The 22,869-nt window shown below is 34.7% G+C and overlaps 1 protein-coding gene across 2 annotated transcripts in view; it reads right to left on the bottom strand.

The window, feature by feature from the left end:
- Positions 1-7,216: 7,216 nt before the first annotated feature.
- The window catches only part of gpc3 (glypican 3), a 296,516-nt gene continuing 280,863 nt past the window's right edge, over positions 7,217-22,869 (bottom strand). The window contains exons 8-9 of one of the 2 annotated variants that reach the window (XR_012389405.1): positions 9,095-14,033; positions 7,217-8,999 (exon numbers count right to left, since the gene is read on the bottom strand). Coding sequence is in view for 1 of the 2 variants with exons in the window: in NM_001305618.1 (NP_001292547.1) it covers positions 13,858-14,033 (176 nt within the window). In the remaining variant the exon portion in view is untranslated. Of the gene's footprint in view, positions 9,000-9,094; positions 14,034-22,869 lie in introns of those variants that run through there. The other variant, NM_001305618.1, reaches the window with a different exon arrangement.

A 22,869-nucleotide genomic window follows, 5' to 3' on the forward strand; every position in this document is an offset into this window, starting at 1 on the left:
AAAATGCCTCGTCTAATCGCGCTGCTCTTCTGAAGTAATTCAAAACTGGATGGCTGTCTTGATGGGAAAACCTCCTATAGAAATGACAGCAACTCTTTGTTTGGTTGTTGGTGTTCATGTTATTTCTGTCATGTGATGTGTGTTTGACAGGACGGACTGTACCTCACATTTGTTTCATACAGAGCTTCTCCCTCGGAGAATCGTCAGTCTATATCGATCGATGATTGGCTCCTTTACTAGTAGGCGGGGCTTCATTTACCTTTTTGACCATTACACTTACCCCCATTCAAAACTATACAAGTGACATGTCTTGTGTTTTCCATAGTCTTTGCCTTTGTTCATCTCTGGAACACAAATGAAGATATTTTGAATTAAACCTGAGCTCCCTCATCCTCTATGCAGCAATGGTCATGACTCGTTCAAAGTTCAAAAAGGTAACAAAAACATTGTCAAAGCTGTCTAAGGGGCTGTTCGCATATCGCGTCTAAAAGCACATGGAAAGCGCAAAGTGCATCATTCTTCGCCATTTTTAGCGCTCTCATATTATCTGTTGTTATTAGACGACCATTAACCGTGTTCACAGAAGATGACAAACTGACAAAACATTGCTGCAGCAGTTTGATTTATGGAGGAAATTAAAAAAACATTGTTTGGACGTCCTGTGTTTGGTGAGGTTTTACTTTTTTAAACAAGAGTATTGTTGTAGTTTGATAACATTCAGATTGATCCACTCAAACCATTTGGTCTGTTTCATGGATGTTTTTGGTATTTTTCTGGACTACTTCTAGGTTTTTTGGTATCGGTAGGAACCATTGCTGTCTATGGAGGATGAAGGAGCTCTCAGATTTCGGCTAAAATATCTTAATTTAAGATGAACAAAGGTCTCAGGGCTTTGAAATGACTTGAGTGTGATTAATTTATTTTTGGGTGAACTAATCCTTTTTTCATCACATTTCATCATTAAATGGCTCTATTAAATGATCAATCATTGATTTATTTTACAATCCTAATACAATTTCTTTAGTTGACAATGCTTGATATTTGTGCATCATTTGCAAATCATGTCATCAAGTAAACACATCATTCATGATTCACATGGAAATGGGGTCTTCGTTATATACAGTGCTATAATTGCTAATCGTTTTCCATTGATTACCCTTGAAGTGCATTTACACAGAGACATTTGACATGTCTGGATGTGCTGGAGCATGTGTGTGTTTCCATGTGTTGTTGTGGCTATGTGTGTGCGCGTGTGTGTGCGCGTGTGTGTGTGTGTGTGTGTGTGTGTGTGTATGTGTGTGCGTGTGTGTGTATGTGTTTATGCATGGTTTAGGGGGGAGCTTTTAGCAAACTGACATTCCAACTATTGTGTCCCAGCATTCCTCAGCCAACCCCATTCATGCTGTGTGACCAAAGCTAGGAAAGCCAGTGGCCAATGAGAAGCTGCGGAGGGCTTCTGGGGTTGGCTGATTGTGGGTATGAGAGAGTGGACCGGTGTTACACTCAATAGAAAACAAAAGGTGAGCGCTTTCCTTCTCAGAATACTGAGTAACGGACAAATCCAACAGCTCTGAGATGCTTCTGCATTGGAAGATGGAGATGAGATTATGCAAGTCTGTTTCATGTTCTTGTCAGTTCATTGGTTCCTGGTTTAATTGCACATTTCTAACAAACCTCCATAAAATTACACTTAAAGACAGATTAGATTAAAGGTTTAAAAGGGGATGACATTGGCAAAAACATCACTTTTGCTGCTTGTTCAACTTATTTGAATAAAGTTGAAATAACACACTACTTATGTTTTTTGGCACAACTTGATTATTTTATATTCAAATCACTTAAATTTGTAAAAATGATTATGTGAACTGATTTGCAGTGGTGGAAAGAGTACTGAAAAACCACACTCGAGTAAAAGTACCATTACTTGCCCCAAAATAAACGAATCTGTTTAATTATTACTCTAAGTATGAGTTAAAAGCTGCCCTTTTAAATGTACTCAAGAGTATTGAGTAGTGAGTATTACGTTGTGAACGGCTGATGTGTTTACATGCGATTTGTGCATGTGAAAACGTAACTTTCTTTAGTGCATTTAGTGATTGTTTAAGGCTATTTCAGTCATCATACAGTAGGCATCATTGACATGGAGTCTAAATAGTCTCCCGGTCATTGCGTGTAAAGATTTAGGACATCTTTTTGGACACTTAATGCTTCCTAAAACTGTGCTGCATTTATAAAGTACCCATGTAAGGATGGATGGAAATCACAGGACTTATTAGACCTAGTTATATACTGCACTAAAAATGTACTCAAGGGAAAGTAATAGTACACATTATTAAAACTACTCAGTAAATTACAATTATTAATTAATTATTATTGTAATAAAAAACTAATTAGTGTAGTCAAAAATTATTTTTGCTCTTTGTTTAAGCTACTTATATGAATTAGGCTGAAACATCACAACTCTTGAGTTTTTTGGAGACAATTTAATTGTTTCACGTTTAATCCACTTAAATTTGTGAACACAATTAAGTTAGTTTATTGGATTTTTGTTGGGACAACATGAAGGAATTGCGTGGAACCCAACATTAAGGCTATTTTTAGTTCCCCAAAGAAATGAGAAGAAACAAGTGAAAAGAATAATTTTTAGTGATTATTTATAAAGAATGTTTTAATGATTTTAAAAGTCTTTGGTTTTAGGTATTCTTCATTAAATCAATGGAAATAAGTAACCTTTATTCTTTGTCTGAACAACGGCTAACATTGTTTCTTGTAATTTGTCTGGCATCTAGGTATGAACATTCCCCCAGGGGTATGCATAATTTTGAGCTTGACTGTATGCATTGGGGAAAAAATGAATTGTTTTTTTCATTACTTCTGTCTCTCTTTTATTTTTTTATTAAATATATGTATTGCTACAAACAAACTAACTAACTAACTAACTAACTAACTAAATAACGATAACTAACTAACTAACTAACTAACTAACTAATTAACTAACTAACTAACTAACTAACTAACTAACTAACTAACCAAGCAACTAACTAACCAAGCTACTAACTAACTAACTAACTGATGACTGACTGACTGACTGACTGACTAACTAACTAACCAAGCAACTAACTAACAAACTAACTGACTGACTGACTAACTGACTAACTAACTAACTAACTAACTAACTAACTAACTAACTAACTAACTAATTAACTAACTGACTGACGGGCTGACTAACTGACTAACTAACTAACTAACTAACTAACTAACTAACTAACTAACTAACTGACTGACTGACTGACTGACTGACTGACTAGCTAACTAACTGACAAACTAACTGACTAACTAAGTAACTGACTGACTAACTAGCTAAATAACTAACAGATGAACTAACTGATTGACTAACTAGCTAACTATCTAACTGACGAACTAACTATCTAACTAACTAATTAACTAACTGACTGACTGACTGACTAATGGACTGACTATCTAACTAACTGACTATTTAACTAACTAACTGACTGACTGGCTGACTAACTAATTAACTAAATAAATATTTTTACGTTTATTTGAAGTTGTGATTTTTGATGTGCTCACGTCTCTTAGAATCTGGTTGTGGCCACAAGAAAGCATAGATAATGAGTTGTCATTTTACAATTGACCTAAATTGATTGAGCTCAATGAAACTAATAAATTGTTAAAGACTTGTACTGCAAAACTGGACAGCATTCTCATAGTGGTCCTTAAGTATGAAAATGATTTTTACAGCCGAAACGCAAATACATTGTCCTAGCAACAATTGCAGAACACAATTAGCCTGCCTAACTGTGCCACCCTAAACAAAGAGGACCAGTTGCTGCTAAAAATGGGGGATCCCTGTATAGCCACTTTATTACCCTAAGAAAACATTCAACCTGCGCATTTCAATGGGCCTGTTTGCCCATTCTCACTCGTCCATTAACATTCACAGTGTAACCAACAGCTCTGCTCAGCCTCTCTTGTCTGATAAGCAGCCCCTTACACTGCTTCAGGAGAGAAAAGACACAACGGGATCCAAATCTGCTCAAAACCAAAGTGTAAAAATAAGAGCATTCTGACCTCTCCGACAGATGAGGTTAGTAACAAGATAAAGTCTGTTAAACACAGCGGGGGGATTGTTGTGTGTTTGTCAGAGTGTGTGTTTGTGGGGAGGGGTGACAGAATATAAACACAGACTAAATAAGGTTTAATTTGCAACTTTGGGTGTGAAGCACCACAGGTGTGTCTGACAGCTCTGGTCAGCTGACACCAGATGATCAAGACAAAATGGAGATCAGTGGATTTGATAACGTGCTATTCAATGACACTTTCCTGTAATTACGTCAACATGCAATTAGTTTTTGTTTCTTGAGGCAGTTAATGTTGAAAAGACACACATGCATGGCTAAAAAGAGAATTGCATATACAGTAGATACAAAGGCAAATGGGAGCCTGTGATAAAAAAGTCAGAATTTAGAGATGTTAACTCAAAACCCTGACCTTTTTTCTCTAAAAGATCAGTATTGTCAACATTTTTAAAACAAAACGTTTCAAATACATACTTTTATTTAATTGTAAAGAAAATTCAAAGCAAGTGGCATAGCACAAATTGCATTAAAGTGAAGGCAGGACCTTTAATGAAAAATAGCAAAAGTGCCATGTCATTTAGCCTATTTTGCATCAAAAGAATTAACTACTAACAATGCTTATTTATTGTTTAAATAATGCCTTTTTAAAACATTTAAACTACCCCAAAAATGCTTATGAAATATTTTAGTTCTTGTTCCACCTTGTGCAATCAATGGTTCAAACATTGTATCGTGAAGAAAGTGTCGTGTATCAGGAGGATAATGCACCAATACACACAGCAAGACTGGTGACAGAGTGGTCAAAAAAAAAAAAAAAAAAAAAGTGAAGTTGACATCTTCCATGGCCTGCACAGTCACCAGATATAAATATTATTGAGCCACTTTGGAGGTGTTTTAAAGGAGTGAGTCAGAAAATGTTTTCCTCCACCCACATCACTCTGTGACCTGGTTACTGTTCTGCCAGAAGAATAACTTAAAAACCTCTCTGGCAAGATAAAAATCTTGTGAAATAATCCAGTTCTTTTTATTCCAGCTTTAAAAATGTCCAAAATTTCTCTTTTCTGCACAAGTTTGAAAAGTTTGTCCTAGCTCAGTATAGTCAAAAAACCGATTAACCAAATCAAAGTAAAACTATAACCTACCCGCACAAAGAGCAAAAAATGTTTCAAATAACTCAAATAAACAACTCCTTATTTTTGCTCATACAGATAAGAATAAGACATTATTTAAAATGGAATATTTGACTTTTATTTGACTTTTATATTTTTTTAAATGTATGAATCATTTAAGGTGGTGCTCTCACCTCACAGCAAGAAGGTTGTTGGTTCGAGCCTTGGCTGGGCCAGTTGGCGTTTCTGTGTGGAGTTTGCAGGTTCTCCCTGCATTAGCGTGGGTTTACCCGGGTGCACCGGTTTCCCCCACAGTCCAAATACATGCAGTACAGGTGAAATCCCAGAGATGGGTTGCGGCTGGAAGGGCATCCTCTGTGTAAAACATATGCTGTATAAGTTGATGGTTCATTCCGCTGTGGCAACCCCAGATTCATAAAGGCACTAAGCCGAAAAGAAAATCAATAAAATAATACATGTTGTGCCAAGGATTTAATGGAATTACAGTATTTTTTGGTCATTAAATCAAATTAAATAATCTATTAATTAATAATGATCATTTAACGAGCATCAGTTGCGGTACAAGAAAATTACCAGAACTAATAACCCTAACATTTTTGGGGACCTAAATTAAATGGGGCCCAACCACAGTGCGAACAGACTTCAATTTAGGGCTGAACAATATATCCAATTATTATTGTTTTCACGGTAATAGTATATGCCATATCCATATTGCAGAAAGTGTAATAAATGTAATTAAATACAATTCATGGCAAGCATTTATGTGCATAGGTTGTTTATCTAAATCTGACCATTCAGATGGGACCTTTAGTTAGGTAAATCTAGATCTGAAAATACAAGACACGAGAGATAAAAAAGGAAATTTACAACAGCAAATAAGAATCAGAAACAGTTGGGTTTAAGGGTGGGGTTGGATACCATGCCTCCTTTTTAAAATCATACATTTTCTAAAATTTTCAGGCTGGATTTTCCACAGAGGTTTTCAGTCACTTTTGGTGTCTTAAAATCTAAATATTTTCACCTTTTTTAGATTTAATTATCTCTGAAAAGTAGCTATTACAACACAGGCTCATTCTAAAAACGTAGCTCTATATACATTTCTGGAGATTGTGAATTATCTATCCAGAAGTACGTATGGCTGCATTTCTTTTTCATAAATGAACAGTAAGAGGTGGTATGACGCCATTCCTTTTCACGTTTACCAGCTGACCGCTTACCTCCGTATGGATGGCTTTCCGGTTGTTACCAGTTTGTCCAGTTAGTTTAACATGTACATTGGTGGACTTGAGCGCAAAGAGGGAATGAACACAACGGCATGGGTCGAGTCCAGTTAAGAACGGTTCCTGAAAGCAGCTAAATCAAAAACAGAAGCCAAAAATTTAAATAAACAACTAAATAACAGGGTGAGAATGTGGCAAAACATGTTAAAATCAAATGAGGGCTTTTCTTTTTCTGAATTGCAAGTCAATCTGTGCTTTTAAAATACTATTGGTTGGGTTTAAGGAAGGGCGAGGGTGGGTCAGTCAATTGGTTGGTCAGTCAGTAAAACAATCAGTCGACAGCGGCCTCTAGTGGATTTCCGAGAGAACAGCAGGTGCAAATGGCAACTTGCGAGAGAAATTTGAGATCTCAAATAACGCACACAGCAGCCTCTCGTTGATTCACAAAGACAAAAACTGCAAAAAAAAAAAAAAAAAGTCGCTACTTGGACGTATTTGACGGTCTCTGGAAATGTGTATAGAGGTACATTTTCAGAATGAGCCTGGGTTGAGCTATTACCTGTTTATTTTAGTATAATCAAAAGATAATAAAATAAAGTTTTGCAAGTTAGTTATATTGTAAGAAAAATAGTTTTCGCAACACTTAACAATATTGCATATTTTCCCCGTATCGCGCAGCCCTATTCAAGTTCAAATTCCAGCAAGTAACATGCAAATCTCCCTCTACAAAGATTCAGAAATACATCACAACAATCACTACTATTACAACTGCAACTTTAACATTTTTATTTAATGATCATTTACATGAAAACTTTCTCAGATATACCACACAAACGGTATTGTCACAAATAAACAGAATTTGTACTGTAAATGTCCCGGTTTTGAGCAGTATGAATATTCAGAATGTACAGACAGCACAGTTTTTCCACTGATTTAATGTCTGAGTTAACTGTAGACTGGCCTGAATAAAGAGATATATTTTGACCCTTCTTCCCCGTCAGAGGTTATTGATCAGCTCAAGCCAAGCTCGAGTATGCTCGAATGTGCCAAATGGACCCCCCCAACACTGCACAATCAGATCCAGTATAAACAGCATTGCAGAAATCAGAGTTTAATTACAGCACTCAACACACTCCGTTACTGGCAGAAGCACATCCTTCATTTAATACATACCGTGTGACAACAAGCCAATTGTTTCAGTTCAACTGATTGTGTGTGTATGAGAGTATGTGTGTGTCAATATTTTGGCCACATTTATTTTATCCTGGCAGCCTAGTGTTTATATTACTTTTACAGTTTTCTATAAAGTGTATTACTGTATAAATCCAGTGCCTTGCAAAAGACCCTTAAAGAAACAGTTCACTCAATAATTCACATTCTGTCATTTATTCAAACTGTACTCGTTACAAATCTTTACGAGTGTTTTGTCCCCTCTGTTCAACATAAAAGAAGATATTTTGAAGAATGTTGAGTAACCACTGACCAGAGTCTTTTTCTTTTCCTACTAAGAACATCAATGACTACCAGTTTCCAACATCCTTCAAAATATCTTCTTTTGTGTTCCATGAGGTTACGAAAAATAATGATTCTGTTAATTTTTTGGATGAACTATATCCTGTTAAAAATCTGCCTTTTCTCTTTGAATAATTAAAATGCAGTATTTTTATTTGTAAGCACTTAAACTCGAGCAGAAACACGAATTTTACACATATGCAAAATAATTGAATCAGCAAGCACACAATTGGCTTATAATTGGCCTCTACCTGTGACTCATTTAAATAACCACAACATTTTCTGGATCAAAAACCCACAGTTAAGCCATCATTATGCAGGCTGTGAATGATAGCTGTGAAAATCAAAACAAAAGAAAATTACGAAGAAATCTGAGATGAAGTAAAACAAATGTTTGAATTAAGAAATTGGCATCCGAGTGTCTGCATGTCCCAGCGGACACTATAGCCACAACTGTTAGCAAGCGATGGCTATATCAAATTATTCAGATTTAAAAAAAAAAAAAAAAAAAAAAAAAGACCTGAATTGGACACAGCAGTTGACCATATTAAAAACTTTGGGAATCATTGACTTTTTGTGGAAGGAGGCCTAAAAAAACTTGTGTTATTTTTAAGAATCACATAAACAGCATTGCATGAAGTATGGGGTCAATGGGGTTGTGAAAAACTGTTTTCAATTTAAAGAAAACAACATTTTTACCATAAAGACTGGTGGTGTTGTAAAATCTGGGGTATCTTGTTACATGCTGTAGGATTAGTTCTGGTTCATCCTACACTGTAAAAAAAAATCTGTTTTTTTACTTTTTTTTTTTTCAGCAGCTGGGGTGCCGGAAAAAAACGTAAAATAACGGCTGTGACTGTAAGATAACGCTGTTAAATTACAGAAATTTACCACAAAATAACGGACTTTAAATTACAGAAATTTACCGTAAGATAATGGCTGTTAAATTACAGAAATGTATCGTAAAATAATAGACTTTAAATTACAAAATTTATTATAAGATATCGGCTGTTAAATTACAAAAATTTACTGTAAAATAACTATTGTTAAATTACAGAAATGTACCACAAGATAACAAACTTTAAATTACAGAAATTTACCGTAAAATAATGGCTATTAAATTATAGAAATTTACCGCAAATTAAAATTTCCGTTAAGTTTTTTTAATTTAATGTTTTGTAATTTTACGGTAAATTTCTGTGATTTTATGGCCATTATTTTACGTTGTCTTTCCAAACAATCTGTTATTAATTACTCACCCTCATGTTGTTCTAATCCTCTTAGACCTTTGTTCATCTTCAGAACTCAAATTAATATATTTTTGATAATATCTAAGAGCTCTCTGACCCTCAAAAGACAGCAAGAGTCCCGGGAGGTTCTAAAAGGAACCAAAAACTTGGTCAAAATAAAGCTTGAGTAGTTCAACTGTAGTCATACGAAGCTCCAAGAACACTTTTGTGCACCAAAACAAAACTGTAAAAACAACTATGTTTGTCAGTGTGATCTATATCAAATATCAAATGCTTGGCGCGGTGGCTCAGTGGTTAGCATTATGGCCTCACAGCAAGAAGGCTGCTGGTTCGAGTCCCAGCTGGGCCAGTTGCTGTTTCTTAGTGGAGTTTGCATGCTCTTCTTGTGTTTGTGCAGGTTTCCTCAAGTGCTCTGGTTTCCTCAAAAGTCCAAAGACGTGAATTGAGTTAAACAAAAATTGGTTGTAATGTAAGAGAGTGTGTGTGAATGCGAAAGTGTGTGAGTGTTTTCCAGTACTGGGTTGCAGCTGGAAGGGCATCGGCTGTGTAAAACATATGCTGGAATAGTTAGCGAATAGTTAACCCCTGATAAATAGGGGACTAAGCCGAAGGAAAATGAATGAATAAATAAGATGATTGGATGTTGCACTGCAAGTACATAAAATATCCCTCATGGACAAACAAAGATCTAGTTCAATCAGAAGTTGACAAGATTGCTCAAACAATCAGTACTTTGAAAAACCCAATGTTTACATTCTAGGAAGTCAAACCGCTAATAAATTTAGATAGCTGTCTGTAATGGGAGAGGAGACACCAGCAAACAAACAAATAAACAAATACTTTGAGTTTAAGTGCTTTGCAATAATATAATTACAGAAAATCCACTTAAAAAGAGCTTAAGTCCTACAGACTTGCAGGACTCAGTGAACCCTTCCAGTTTGGGTTCGAACACAATGAAGCTGATTCTTTCACGTTGTTTAAAGTGCTCCTTCACACTTAACAGCTGACGACATGCCTAAGAGCACTGTACAGAGATCAGTCAGGAATTACGTCACAGGTTATGAAAGGAAAACAGTGGGCATTTGTAAACACTAGCTCTCCCACTCAAAAATCACAGCTTTAGCCCTTTGTACATGATGATTTTCACAAAGAAGAAAACCTTTAATAGGTAGTTCACCGAAGAATGATCATTCTGTCATTAATTACTCGCCGTCATGTTGTTTCAAATCCTAAAACATTTTCATTCATCTGCAGAACACAAATGAAGATATTTGTAATGAGGTTTTGGTCCGTCCAGCTTACACAACTAGCATTTCAAGGCTCAGAAAGATAGCAAAGACATAAATGCGAGTCAAGTGGTTCAACGTTAATTTTAAGAGGCAACATAACACTTTTTGTGCAAGAAACCCCACCAAATTAATACAATTACCTAACAAATTCTTCATTTCCTCCCTAATCTCTGACCCAAGCTTAGGAGAGCAATAAAAAGAATATGTTTAGCATGTTTATTACAAATATCTTTATTTGTGTTGCGCACATTACTGAAAAGGTTTGGAATAATACGAGGAAGAATTTTCATTTTTGGATGAACCGCCTTAAAGTCCTGTTCACATCAAGAATAGTAACTATAACAATGCCTATACAGCTCTAAAAACTATTTGCCCACACAACAAATAGAAGGATAGATGTCAAAAACATGTTTATTCTAGCTAATGAACAATAAAAGATTTATAGCCAATCAGAATTAATCCTTTATTTGACCATATGCTTGATTATTGTGGATGTCAAGAAATCAGCCTGAGACTTTCCGGTGAACTGTGATGTCATTCTGTACTCGCTGTGTTTAAGGTCTGAGTTGTTGGAAATCAATGCCTGATTGAGTCAGTTTAAAGTGGGTCACACAACGAACAAGAAACACTGCATAAAATCGCATTGTGTTGTGTCAACATTTAAGATATGTATATTTATTTGACTGCAGTATTTTATATTGTACAAGACAGTTCAGTGCTCAAGTGTTGCTTCTCGTGGTGCTTTCAATTTACTTTTCATCTCGTTTAACTAAATGAATGCTTAGGTCTGTTTAACTGACCATATTCTGATTATAAACCAGATTATAAACCTGATCATAGAATAAAAAGTGCTGATAGTCACACATTCACCGGAAGTTTCACACCTTTAAGTTTAAAAACATTTTTTTTTTTTAATTTCTGACTCCAAAAGTTCTGAACAATCAGCGTAAAAATAATATTTGCTACTTGTTCAAATGACCTATCTATAATGAGCTGATTTAACAGAATTCTTAAGGTTCAATTGTTTTATGTTCAATCTACTTAAATTTGTAAAAAGAATTAAGTAAACTTAATCGATTTGTGTTAGGACAGCATGAAGCATTTGTGTGGAACCCAGCATTTTTACAGTGTGGTCTGATTTCTATTCAAATGATTCTATTAAGTCAAAAAGTTCTATTCCTAATATTTCATTCTTTTTGGTTAATCAAACAGATTCTGATTAATCAATATGTGACCTCAGACCACAAAACCAGTCAAAGGGGTAAACATCATGTAATAGCTGAATAAATAAGCTTTTCATTGAGGTGTGTATGGGTTGTATATGGCTTATAGTACATGTATATGACATACAACTACTTAAAAATCTAAAATCTGATGGTTCAAAATAATCAAAATACTGACAAGTTCTTAATAAAAATTGATAATCAAAAATTAAGTTTTGATATTTACAGTTGGGAATTTAAAAAATGTCTTCACGGAACTTTACTTAATATTGTACTGATATTTGACATAAAACAAAACTGTATCATTTGAACTCATACAATGTAAATTTGGCAACAAATATATAGACCATTTCAATGTGGTCATGTCATCGCCAACCTGATTTGACCAAGTAGGACATTAACATCCTGGAACAACATTCCAATCAGAATACTTAAAATGAAGGGATGTGTTTACCGTTTAGGCTTACGGTTAGGTTAATGCACTTCTACATGATTGTTATCCAACTATTATTCCCCTCTGATTTTGGGAATAATTTACAGTTTTGTTTGGGTTTAGGGGTAGGGAACAAGTATGGATTACATTTTGGAACAAAAATGATGTTCCAGAAACAACATAGATGTTAATCCAGGATCACCATGTCATTGACTCATGAACATTTCCTGCTTGTTGTCAATCTATTTCATAACTGTACCAAGAGGCAATTCAATAAATCAAAACAGCTGTCATGATATTGTTTATCAATATGTGGACCTTTTTGGATTCGCAGGAGCTATGGAAAATAAAACAATGTAAAACAAAATATGTTAGGACCATAGTTATTGTTTACATCCCTCAAAATGGTCTATTCATGCAACATAAGATTGATTACGGGGTCCAGAGTCACATATTTTTTTGTTAAATCCTAAAAAATAAATCATTCCTTAAGCGACAGATGTCACTGGCCCATGAACATTTGCTGATTGTTGTCAAACTAATCCATAACTGTAACAAGAGGTCATTTAATCATAACTCATTGCTAAAACAGCTATCATAACATTATTATCAATATGTGGACATTTTTGGATTCTCAAAACCCACAGAAAGTATTAAAATGTAAAACAGGAAATACGTTAGGACCCTTGTTGTTGTTTACATCCCTCAAAATGGTCTAATCATGCAACAGGATTAATTTTGGGGTCCAGAGTCAATTTTTTTTAATATCCTAAAAAAATAAGTCATTCTTTTTGAGCGACAGATGACAAAACTCAATGTGTGGGCGATAACATATTTAACGTTACAGTTATCATTTTTGACATGAACAAGACTTACCTCTCCTTTAATGCAAATGCTACAGCGACCTGCGAAAGGGAGGGCGGAAATTAGGAAGTGTTGAGGGTGTCGAATTAAGAGGACACTTTAATCACATGATTATAATACAAGAAACGAGGGAATGACAGAAAAAGCAAGAGAGATAATGAGTGACGGAATCAAAGAGCGATTATAAAATACCGCAATTTCTGAAAAGGGAAAGTCAGCATTCTAATAAAACCGTTTAAAAGCGCTTTTCCTGTAAATGAACTGCAGCTGGGTCGAGTGTTTCACAACGACATGCCGAAGCCTTGATGTCCTCCACTCCAAGGGTCATTTACTGCTCAGGAAATGAGTGGTCGAGGAGAAGCTCAATCCAGTGTATGCATGAGAGACGCTCGAGCTTCAACATCTTCTCAGTCTCTGTCAGTCACGCTTCCTTCTCCTTAAGTGTGCCCATTCACTCACAAAAGCTGAGCCTCTTTGTCTTTTTAAAAAGCGATTTAGCTCCTTTTCCTCCAGAAGGCTTTGGCCTTTGTGTAAAACTGCATGTGTATAGCGGAGGGGAGGCGATGCTCAATGTAAAACACATGGCTGTTGTGTGGCATCCGAGCACAGAGGGAAACAACATGATTTCTGTATGTAGAAATAATGCTGGTCATGCGGTTGGAGAATGAGTTTTCAGTTTAAGCGTTTCGATGATCCTCACAAAAATATAGAAAATAAGAGGTTCATATAGTAAGACTTGAGGCTGAGAAGAGGAAACATTCTTATCCTTGGCCAAAAAGTCGTGGTGCTTTATGTACATATGGGCATCAGTAGCGTTTCTGGATTTGAAGAAGAATTAATCACTGAAGACCCAGTGTTATGAAGATGATGATGGTGATGGTGAAGATGAAGGCTGCAGTAGGAACATGTGCTGCTCCAGGTATTGATGATCCACCGTGTGCGTCTGTGGCCAGTCTGGGGGTCAGGAGCAACTCGTGGAGGGTCAAGTCGTCAATTGCCAAGTTGTCCGCCAAATCTTAAAGACAAAGACAAAAAAAAAAACAAAGAGGGAAAGAAAAAAATTATATGGATGGACACAAAGAACATATTTACAATGTAATTTGGAAAAGTTCCATATAGATGAACCAGATAAATATTTAAATAATGAATCCAACTGTAGTCTGATGGCTTAATCAATGCTTCTTTTTATGATAATTATTTTTAAAGATTTAACAGTACCATCAGTTTACACATTTTAACATCCTTTTAACACCCCCTTTCACCTCCCCTCCCCATCAGCGGCAGTTGCAGTAATTAGATGTTGCTATCCTAAATCCAGTAAATACAGATATATAATATAAACTGAATAAATAAAAAAGCACACATAGAGAAAATATAACTAGTAAAAATAAATAAATAAATAAAATAATAATGCAATAATAATAATAATCAAATAAGATAAATATAACTGTGCGTCTCACCACAGTGACCTTATTCTTTTTACAAAAATGCCAAATAATATCCCCCTATATGTATTTTTTTCATATGCTGCCACCTTCCCCTATTCTGTAACCCATTCTTGAAATGATGGTGGACCTGCTGAATGCCATTCTCTCAAAATGATTTGTCTTCAATCATTATACTTATTTGAATTCACACCAGAACCCAACAAGTTAATGAATGTTACTTAAGGACTTTGCTCTTTTTAGTGAATCAAACACATTCTGAAGAATCCTTGTAGTCTGATTTCTAAATAAATGCCTCTAAAGAGCCTGTTCATATGATTAAATCAAAGACATACTGCAACCAAGTGTAGTTTAATTCCTAAATGAATGACTCTTTGAAGTCATGAATGAAGTCTTTCGGAAAAGTTCCATATAGATGACTGCCTCCTTATAATTCATTTATAGTTAGTGAATCAAATACATTTTAAATAATGAATCAAATACAATCTGAGCCCCTACTGAACAATCAATGTTGTCTGATTACTAAATGAATGACTCTAAAGAGTCTGTTCATATGATAAATCAAAGACATTTTGCATAACCAAGTGTAGTTTGATTCCTTAAAATCACTCTTAATGTTTTGGCTCTTTTTTAGTGAATCAAACCCATTTACAAAAATGTGTGAAGCCAGAATCCTGAACAAATTACTCTAGTGAGTCAATTCATTGAATAAATTAAAGACTTACATCACAAATAATTGCAGTCTGATTAGACAAATGACCCAGAGTCAGTCATTTGTATTGAATCAAATTATGTTAAGAAAATAATCTGCAACCTTAATTAACACAATCCGTAAAGTCAGTGTGATTCCTGAATGACTCTATTGAGCCTGTTATTTTTACTAAAGCAAACAAATGCAGTACAACAAGTACAGAATCCTAAACAAATGACTCTAACAAGTCAGTTATTTTAAGAGAATTAAACACACTTCAAACAATAAGTAGTAGTTTTGATTCCATAAATGAATAATTCTTATTAGCCTGTTTATTGTGATTTCTGAACAAATGAAGAAATCTAATTAGTGAATGACACATATCCTAAACACTCAGTAAACTGTCTGCTTTCTGAACTAACTAACTAACTAACTAACTAACTAACTAACTAACTAACTAACTAACTAACTAACTAACTAACTAACTAACTAACTAACTAAAGAATGAACTAAAGAACAAACAAACTAACTAACTAACTAACTAACTAACTAACTAACTAACTAACTAACTAACTAACTAACTAACTAACTAACTAACTAACTAACTAACTAACTAAAAAATGAACTAAAGAACAAACAAACTAACTAACTAACTGACTGACTGACTGATTAACTGACTGACTAACTAACTAACTAACTAACTAACTAACTAACTAACTAACTAACTAACTAACTAACTAAAGAATGAACTAAAGAACAAACCAAATAACTAACTAACTGACTGACTGACTGACTGATTAACTGACTAACTAACTAACTAACTAACTAACTAACTAACTAACTAACTAACTAACTAACTAACTAACTAACTAACTAACTAACTAACTAACTAACTAACTAAAGAACAAACTAACTAACTAACTAACTAACTAACTAAAGAATGAACTAAAGAACAAACCAAATAACTAACTAACCGACTGACTGACTGACTGATTAACTGACTAACTAACTAACTAACTAACTAACTAACTAACTAACTAACTAACTAACTAACTAACTAACTAACGAACTAACTAACGAACTAACTAACTAACTAACTAACTAACTAACTAACTAACTAACTAACTAACTAACTAAAGAATGAACTAACTAACTAACTAAAGAATGAACTAAAGAACAAACAAACTAACTAACTAACTGACTGACTAACTAACAAACGAACGAAAAAACTAACTAACTAACTAACAAACAAACTAACTAACTAACTAACTAACTAACTAACTAACTAACTAACTAAAAAATGAACTAAAGAACAAACAAACTAACTAACTAACTGACTGACTGACTGATTAACTGACTAACTAACTAACTAACTAACTAACTAACTAACTAACTAACTAACTAACTAACTAACTAACTAACTAACTAACTAAAGAACAAACTAACTAACTAACTAACTAACTAACTAAAGAATGAACTAAAGAACAAACAAACTAACTAACTAACTGACTGACTGACTGACTGATTAACTGACTAACTAACTAACTAACTAACTAACTAACTAACTAACTAACTAACTAACTAACTAACTAACTAACTAAAGTATGAACTAAAGAACTAACTAACTAACTAAAGAATGAACTAAAGAACAAACAAACTAACTAACTAACTGACTGACTAACTAACAAACAAACGAAAAAACTAACTAACAAACTAACTAACTAACTAACTAACTAACTAACTAACTAACTAAAGAATGAACTAACTAACTAACTAAAGAATGAACTAAAGAACAAACAAACTAACTAACTAACTGACTGACTAACTAACAAACGAACGAAAAAACTAACTAACTAACTAACAAACAAACTAACTAACTAACTAACTAACTAACTAACTAACTAAAAAATGAACTAAAGAACAAACAAACTAACTAACTAACTGACTGACTGACTGATTAACTGACTAACTAACTAACTAACTAACTAACTAACTAACTAACTAACTAACTAACTAACTAACTAACTAACTAACTAACTAACTAAAGAACAAACTAACTAACTAACTAACTAACTAACTAAAGAATGAACTAAAGAACAAACAAACTAACTAACTAACTGACTGACTGACTGACTGATTAACTGACTAACTAACTAACTAACTAACTAACTAACTAACTAACTAACTAACTAACTAACTAAAGTATGAACTAAAGAACTAACTAACTAACTAAAGAATGAACTAAAGAACAAACAAACTAACTAACTAACTGACTGACTAACTAACAAACAAACGAAAAAACTAACTAACAAACTAACTAACTAACTAACAAACTAACTAACTAACTAACTGACTGACTGACTGACTGACTGATTAACTGACTAACTAACTAACTAACTAACTAACTAACTAACTAACTAACTAACTAACTAACTAACTAACTAACTAACTAACTAACTAACTAACTAACTAACTAACTAAAGTATGAACTAAAGAACTAACTAACTAACTAAAGAATGAACTAAAGAACAAACAAACTAACTAACTGACTGACTAACTAACAAATGAACGAAAAAACTAACTAACTAACTAACTAACTGACTAACTAACTAACTAACTAACTACTTAAAAAATGAGCTAAAGAACTAACTAACTAACTAACTAAAGAATGAACTAAAGAACAAACAAACTAACTAACTAACTGACTGACTGACTAACTAACTGACTAACTAGCTAACGAACGAACAAACAAACAAACAAACAAACAAACAAACAAACAAACAAACAAACAAACTAACTAACTAACTAACTAACTAACTAACTAACTAACTAACTAACTAACATCAAAATCATTAATCAATTCCTTTTTATTTGATCTGTTTTGTGTGTTTTCTGGAAAACAGTACTTGCTCAACTGCAGAATCTGTTTAAAATGTTCAACAATTATAATTATTATTATATATGAATCTACTTTTTTTCACATGTTCGCACCCCTTGATTATAACATGCACCTTTCCAGTTATTTTGGCGTCACATGTTCGCTTACTCAATCTGAAAATCTATACTTTCATTGTCTAATGAACCAGTTATTAGTTTTGTTCACGTCACTTGTCTTACTGTGGTAAGTCAGGAATAAGACAGCATTCCACCATTTAACAATACTTTTTCTTCAAGAAACTAAAACATCCGTTCGCTTATCTCAGAATCTACAGATGAGGTGTACTGTCTGGGAAGTCAGCCACGGAAGAGACAGAACTATGAGGTGAAAATGATGAAAAAGGAAAGAGGATATCAGTAATAAAGGCAAGCATGGAGAGGCATGCCAGCTATGTGTCCCCTGTGTAGTGTCCCTCTAAGCTGAGGAGAATCGTATTCGTTCAGCACATACACACACACAGACGAGCTATCACATGTATACACACATGCTCCTCTGCCTTATATAGCACATACCTCAAATTCCTGCTTTTAGACTGAAGGAACTCTACTAATCAGAAAACATATACAGAAAACAGAGACAATTTATGATTTAAACCCCATTCGCAACAATCATAAAAACTATTTTGACAATAATCCCAAATGATTTTGTCTCAGCTGATAACCAATAAATGCATTGGCAGCCAGTCAGAATCAATCTTCAATTAAAATGAAGAAATATAAGAAAACAGACTAAACAGAACAAATGCATAACAGAATGAGAGAAGTATTTTTAACCCACTGTATGTATACAGATGAAAAACACACCATAACTGAACATGTCAAGAGCAGCTTGTGTTTATAATATACTGATTACCTCAATCAGTTTGCTCAACACAGTACTTGTACATTTTGAAGACAGTTGGATCTCAGTTCACCTTTAAGGGCTCTATTTTAACAATCTAGGCTCAAAGTCTAAAGCGCATGGGGCAAAATAATTAAGGGCGTGTCCGAATCCACTTTTGCCATTTTAAGAAGGGAAAAATAAGGTTTGCGTCCTGGCGCATGGTCTAACAGGAATGTGCATATTTTCTTAATGAGATAAGCTGCGGTCACACTGGGCTTTTCCTCCCATAGACTTTCATTCATAAGCTTGCAAAGCGTCAGACCGGACAGAAATTTAAAACATAAAGCAATCGCTCGCTTTTTCAAATGTCTAATAAGCTGGTTTAATCCTGCCCCTTTTCGCAGTGCCACACAACAGAATATCACATGCTCAAACTCTAATGTGACCGAAGCTTTATGGGTGTGTTTTGAGCATAACGTGCATTAAACCAATCAGAGTCTCATCTCTTATTCCCTTTAAGAATCAGTTGCGTCGCGCCATGCCGTATTTGCTTTTTACATGGCGAACTTTGTAAGTTGAAAAACTGAACACTTCACTAGCAGGAAAACATTTAAATAGACCATCTGCAGTGTGAGGATAAAGAACGAGCCTCCTTCATTCAGCCTCTTTACTTTTGTGGATAAGGAAACAGTGTTGTACACACTCCACTAAAGACATTGGTTAGCCTACACATATAATTTGGCTTGTTAAGCGCAAATATTTATTTCAAAGATTTGTTTCAAAACTATTTCTTGAACAATAATAATGAAGTGTGGTCAAAAAGCTGAGTTATATCCAAACACTCCTATTCTTATGCCCCATATGGTGATGCTTATACATCTCCAAAACCTGACAAGTGGAAAAATCTAAACTTGCTTTAATTAAAGAAAATATGAATAAACATATAATAATTCATTTATTCATTCATTCATTTTCTTGTCTGCTTAATTCCTTTATTAATCCGGGGTCGCCACAGCGGAATAAACCGCTAACTTATCCAGCACGTTTTTACGCAGCGGAAGCCCTTCCAGCCACAACCTATCTCTGGAAAACATCCACAAGCACACATTCACACACACACTCATACACTAAGGACAATTTAGCCTACCCAATTCACCTGAACCGCATGTCTTTGGACTGTTGGGGAAACCGGAGCACCCGGAGGAAACCCACGCAAACGCAGGGAGAACATGCAAACTCCACACAGAAACGCCAACTGTGCCGAGGCTCGAACCAGCGGCCCAGCAAACTTCTTGCTGTGAGATGACAGCACTACCTACTGTGCCACTATGTCGCCATAATAAATAATACTGCTAATAATAATAATGTTATACAAATTGTCATGAATAAACTGAAAAAGCCCCCCCGACATGAAGAAGGCATCTTAGGGAGAGGTTTTTATATTTATGTAAAAAATAATAGTTATTGTAACATTTTAATCCTTTATTTTTTCATTTGTAAAGATATTTGTGTACTGGTGTCCTTCCTGAGTGTGTCAAGCAATGTGTAAGCGTTTGGACCTGCATAGGCCCATAACTAATGTGCTCTGCGCTAGACTTTAGACCAGTTTTTAGTTGGTCAATGGGGCAGTCTATTTCAATACCTCAAAATAGCAACACGCCAACAATGTGCCTTAAACTTTTTAGACAAGCACACCCATAAGTCCACAAAGTGGCTCAAATGGATTTGGTATTTAAACAATGTGACGCAAAATGTGAAAATTAGGGTTGTGCTGGTCTTAAAATAAAAACAAATCACTGCATATACAACTTGCGCTTTAATGAGCCAAGTGTATGATAGGGCCCTTTATTTTTAATCCTGTTCTGGCTTAGAAAATTCAGTTCTAAGACTGAAATTGACAACCAGGTTTACAAAAGAAATTAACTAAAAAACCTAAATCAACAATTACTCAATATATAAAAAAATGTTTGGGATAAACAGAACATTATACCTATATTGATCGTCATTTGCACAAAATTTATGGCCACATTTAAAATACAACAGTGAATCCCCTCAATTAGTTGTTAACAGTTGTATGGACATAAATCCTGAAATTGTTGTAAGCCATAATTTCAGAATTTATGAAACCAAGTTCTGGTGTCTTTGGTAGTTGTTATTTACTATTTTCTACCTAAGAAAGGTGATTTAAATTCAACCACTGCTGATAGAGGTGTCATATTTTATTTATGTTTTGAAGGCTGCTTTACAGACTCTAGATTTTTGTCAAGTCCATTTATATATTATACGAAATGCCTGGTATCTTTGAGCTTTAGGGAGTTAATAACAAAAGCAAGCATTATTTCTCGCTGAAGGTAATAATAGATTTTTCTGCAAGATCTGGCAATACCAATAAGTCAAGGTCTATGTTCACAAATAGTATTAAGATTTTGTCAATCTGATCACAAGTAAACAACGCTAAGTAGAGGTATGAAAGGGTATAAAAGGTTTTGAGCTTGTCCACTTTCGACCACGTCAGGAGGTGGTCAACAACACATTCTACTGGATTGCTATTGTTGTGTGGACATACACATTGTGTTTAAATGCAGCCTCTGAAGACCACCTTCTTTCTCTCTGTCTGCTAGGCTCAATTATAAACTCAGTAGGACATGCTGGAGAGAAAGATTTAAAGTTTGTTGTTAATGGTTTTGCAATAGAGTCAAGAAAATGTATAAAATATAATGTTCTCCTTCTAGTCCCGATATGTTTAATCTTTTTCTCCATGCAAAAATAATCTAGCTATAATAATACAGTTCTGTAAAATGTGACTTATTTCTCAAAAACTTTGTAATGTATGTGGTGGATGGTCAATCGTTTTGCGTGATCAATTCCTGATCCTTTGCATAATGACTGTTTCCAAAAACACTGATATAATTACATTCACTGTTCTAAAATATTTGTTAAACAAATTGAATAAAAGCAAAAACAGATTTACATATTAAAACTGTAAAACATAATAAAATATGTATTAGGACTTCATCAGAAATATTCACTCACTACCCTTAGTCCCTGATCTACCACAGGCCGCCACAGCCACAACCCAGCACTGAGAAACCCCCATACCCTCCACTACAGACATTTTTGTTTACCCAATTCACCTATACTGCATATCTTTGGGGGAAACTGGAGCACCAATGAACTCACACAACCATGGGCAAAACAGGCATTTTATGTTTCAAAAAAGATGCACCACAATGCCTTTTTGTTGACAAGAAAAAAGTGCAGTGTGCAAGGCAATGCCTGAATCAGATGCGTATTGTGCGTGAGTCTTGCTGTTGATACTGGTATAATTTTATTATTTAATAATATTGCTATATTCAAGACATGTGAAGTCATACAGCTCTGGGTAACTCAAAACACTAACCGCTAGTCTCTCCTCTGTCTTTAAAAGTCTCTGTAGTCATCTTGAAAACACAAACACTGCTGTCACCTAAACGGAACACCCGCCTCTGCTTTTATTTGATTAGAGAACGAAAAAGATGCGACTGATGAAACACGCTTTTTCCACTCAGAGTTTACTTTTTTAACTGCAAGGCTCATAAGCAGCATGCAAAACGCTTGCGGCCGTTAGTACATCATTCAAGAGATGCACCTCTGAATGCAAAAATTGTGTTCAATGTGATCAGGGCCTTATACTGCAGATGTGAATGGTAATGTGAACTGTAATGACTCTTTTGTCCACTTGTGATTTCGCTGATGATAGCACATCTTTACACCAGGTGTGAAGAGGGCCCTTACTTGCTGTCATTTCGTGTCCCATGGAAAAAGCAGAGAGAGACATTTACTGTAGATGCTCAGTTTGGTTACTGTGTACAATTTTTATAAATACGATTTGTAACCACCTGCACCTGTGTGCGATTAATTGCTTAACTATAAATTTACATGGCATGGCGATAGTGGGCACTTGATCCTGTGTGTA

Source organism: Danio rerio, chromosome 14, assembly GCF_049306965.1.
Source record: "Danio rerio strain Tuebingen ecotype United States chromosome 14, GRCz12tu, whole genome shotgun sequence".
In the NCBI taxonomy this organism is placed as follows: domain Eukaryota; kingdom Metazoa; phylum Chordata; class Actinopteri; order Cypriniformes; family Danionidae; genus Danio; species Danio rerio.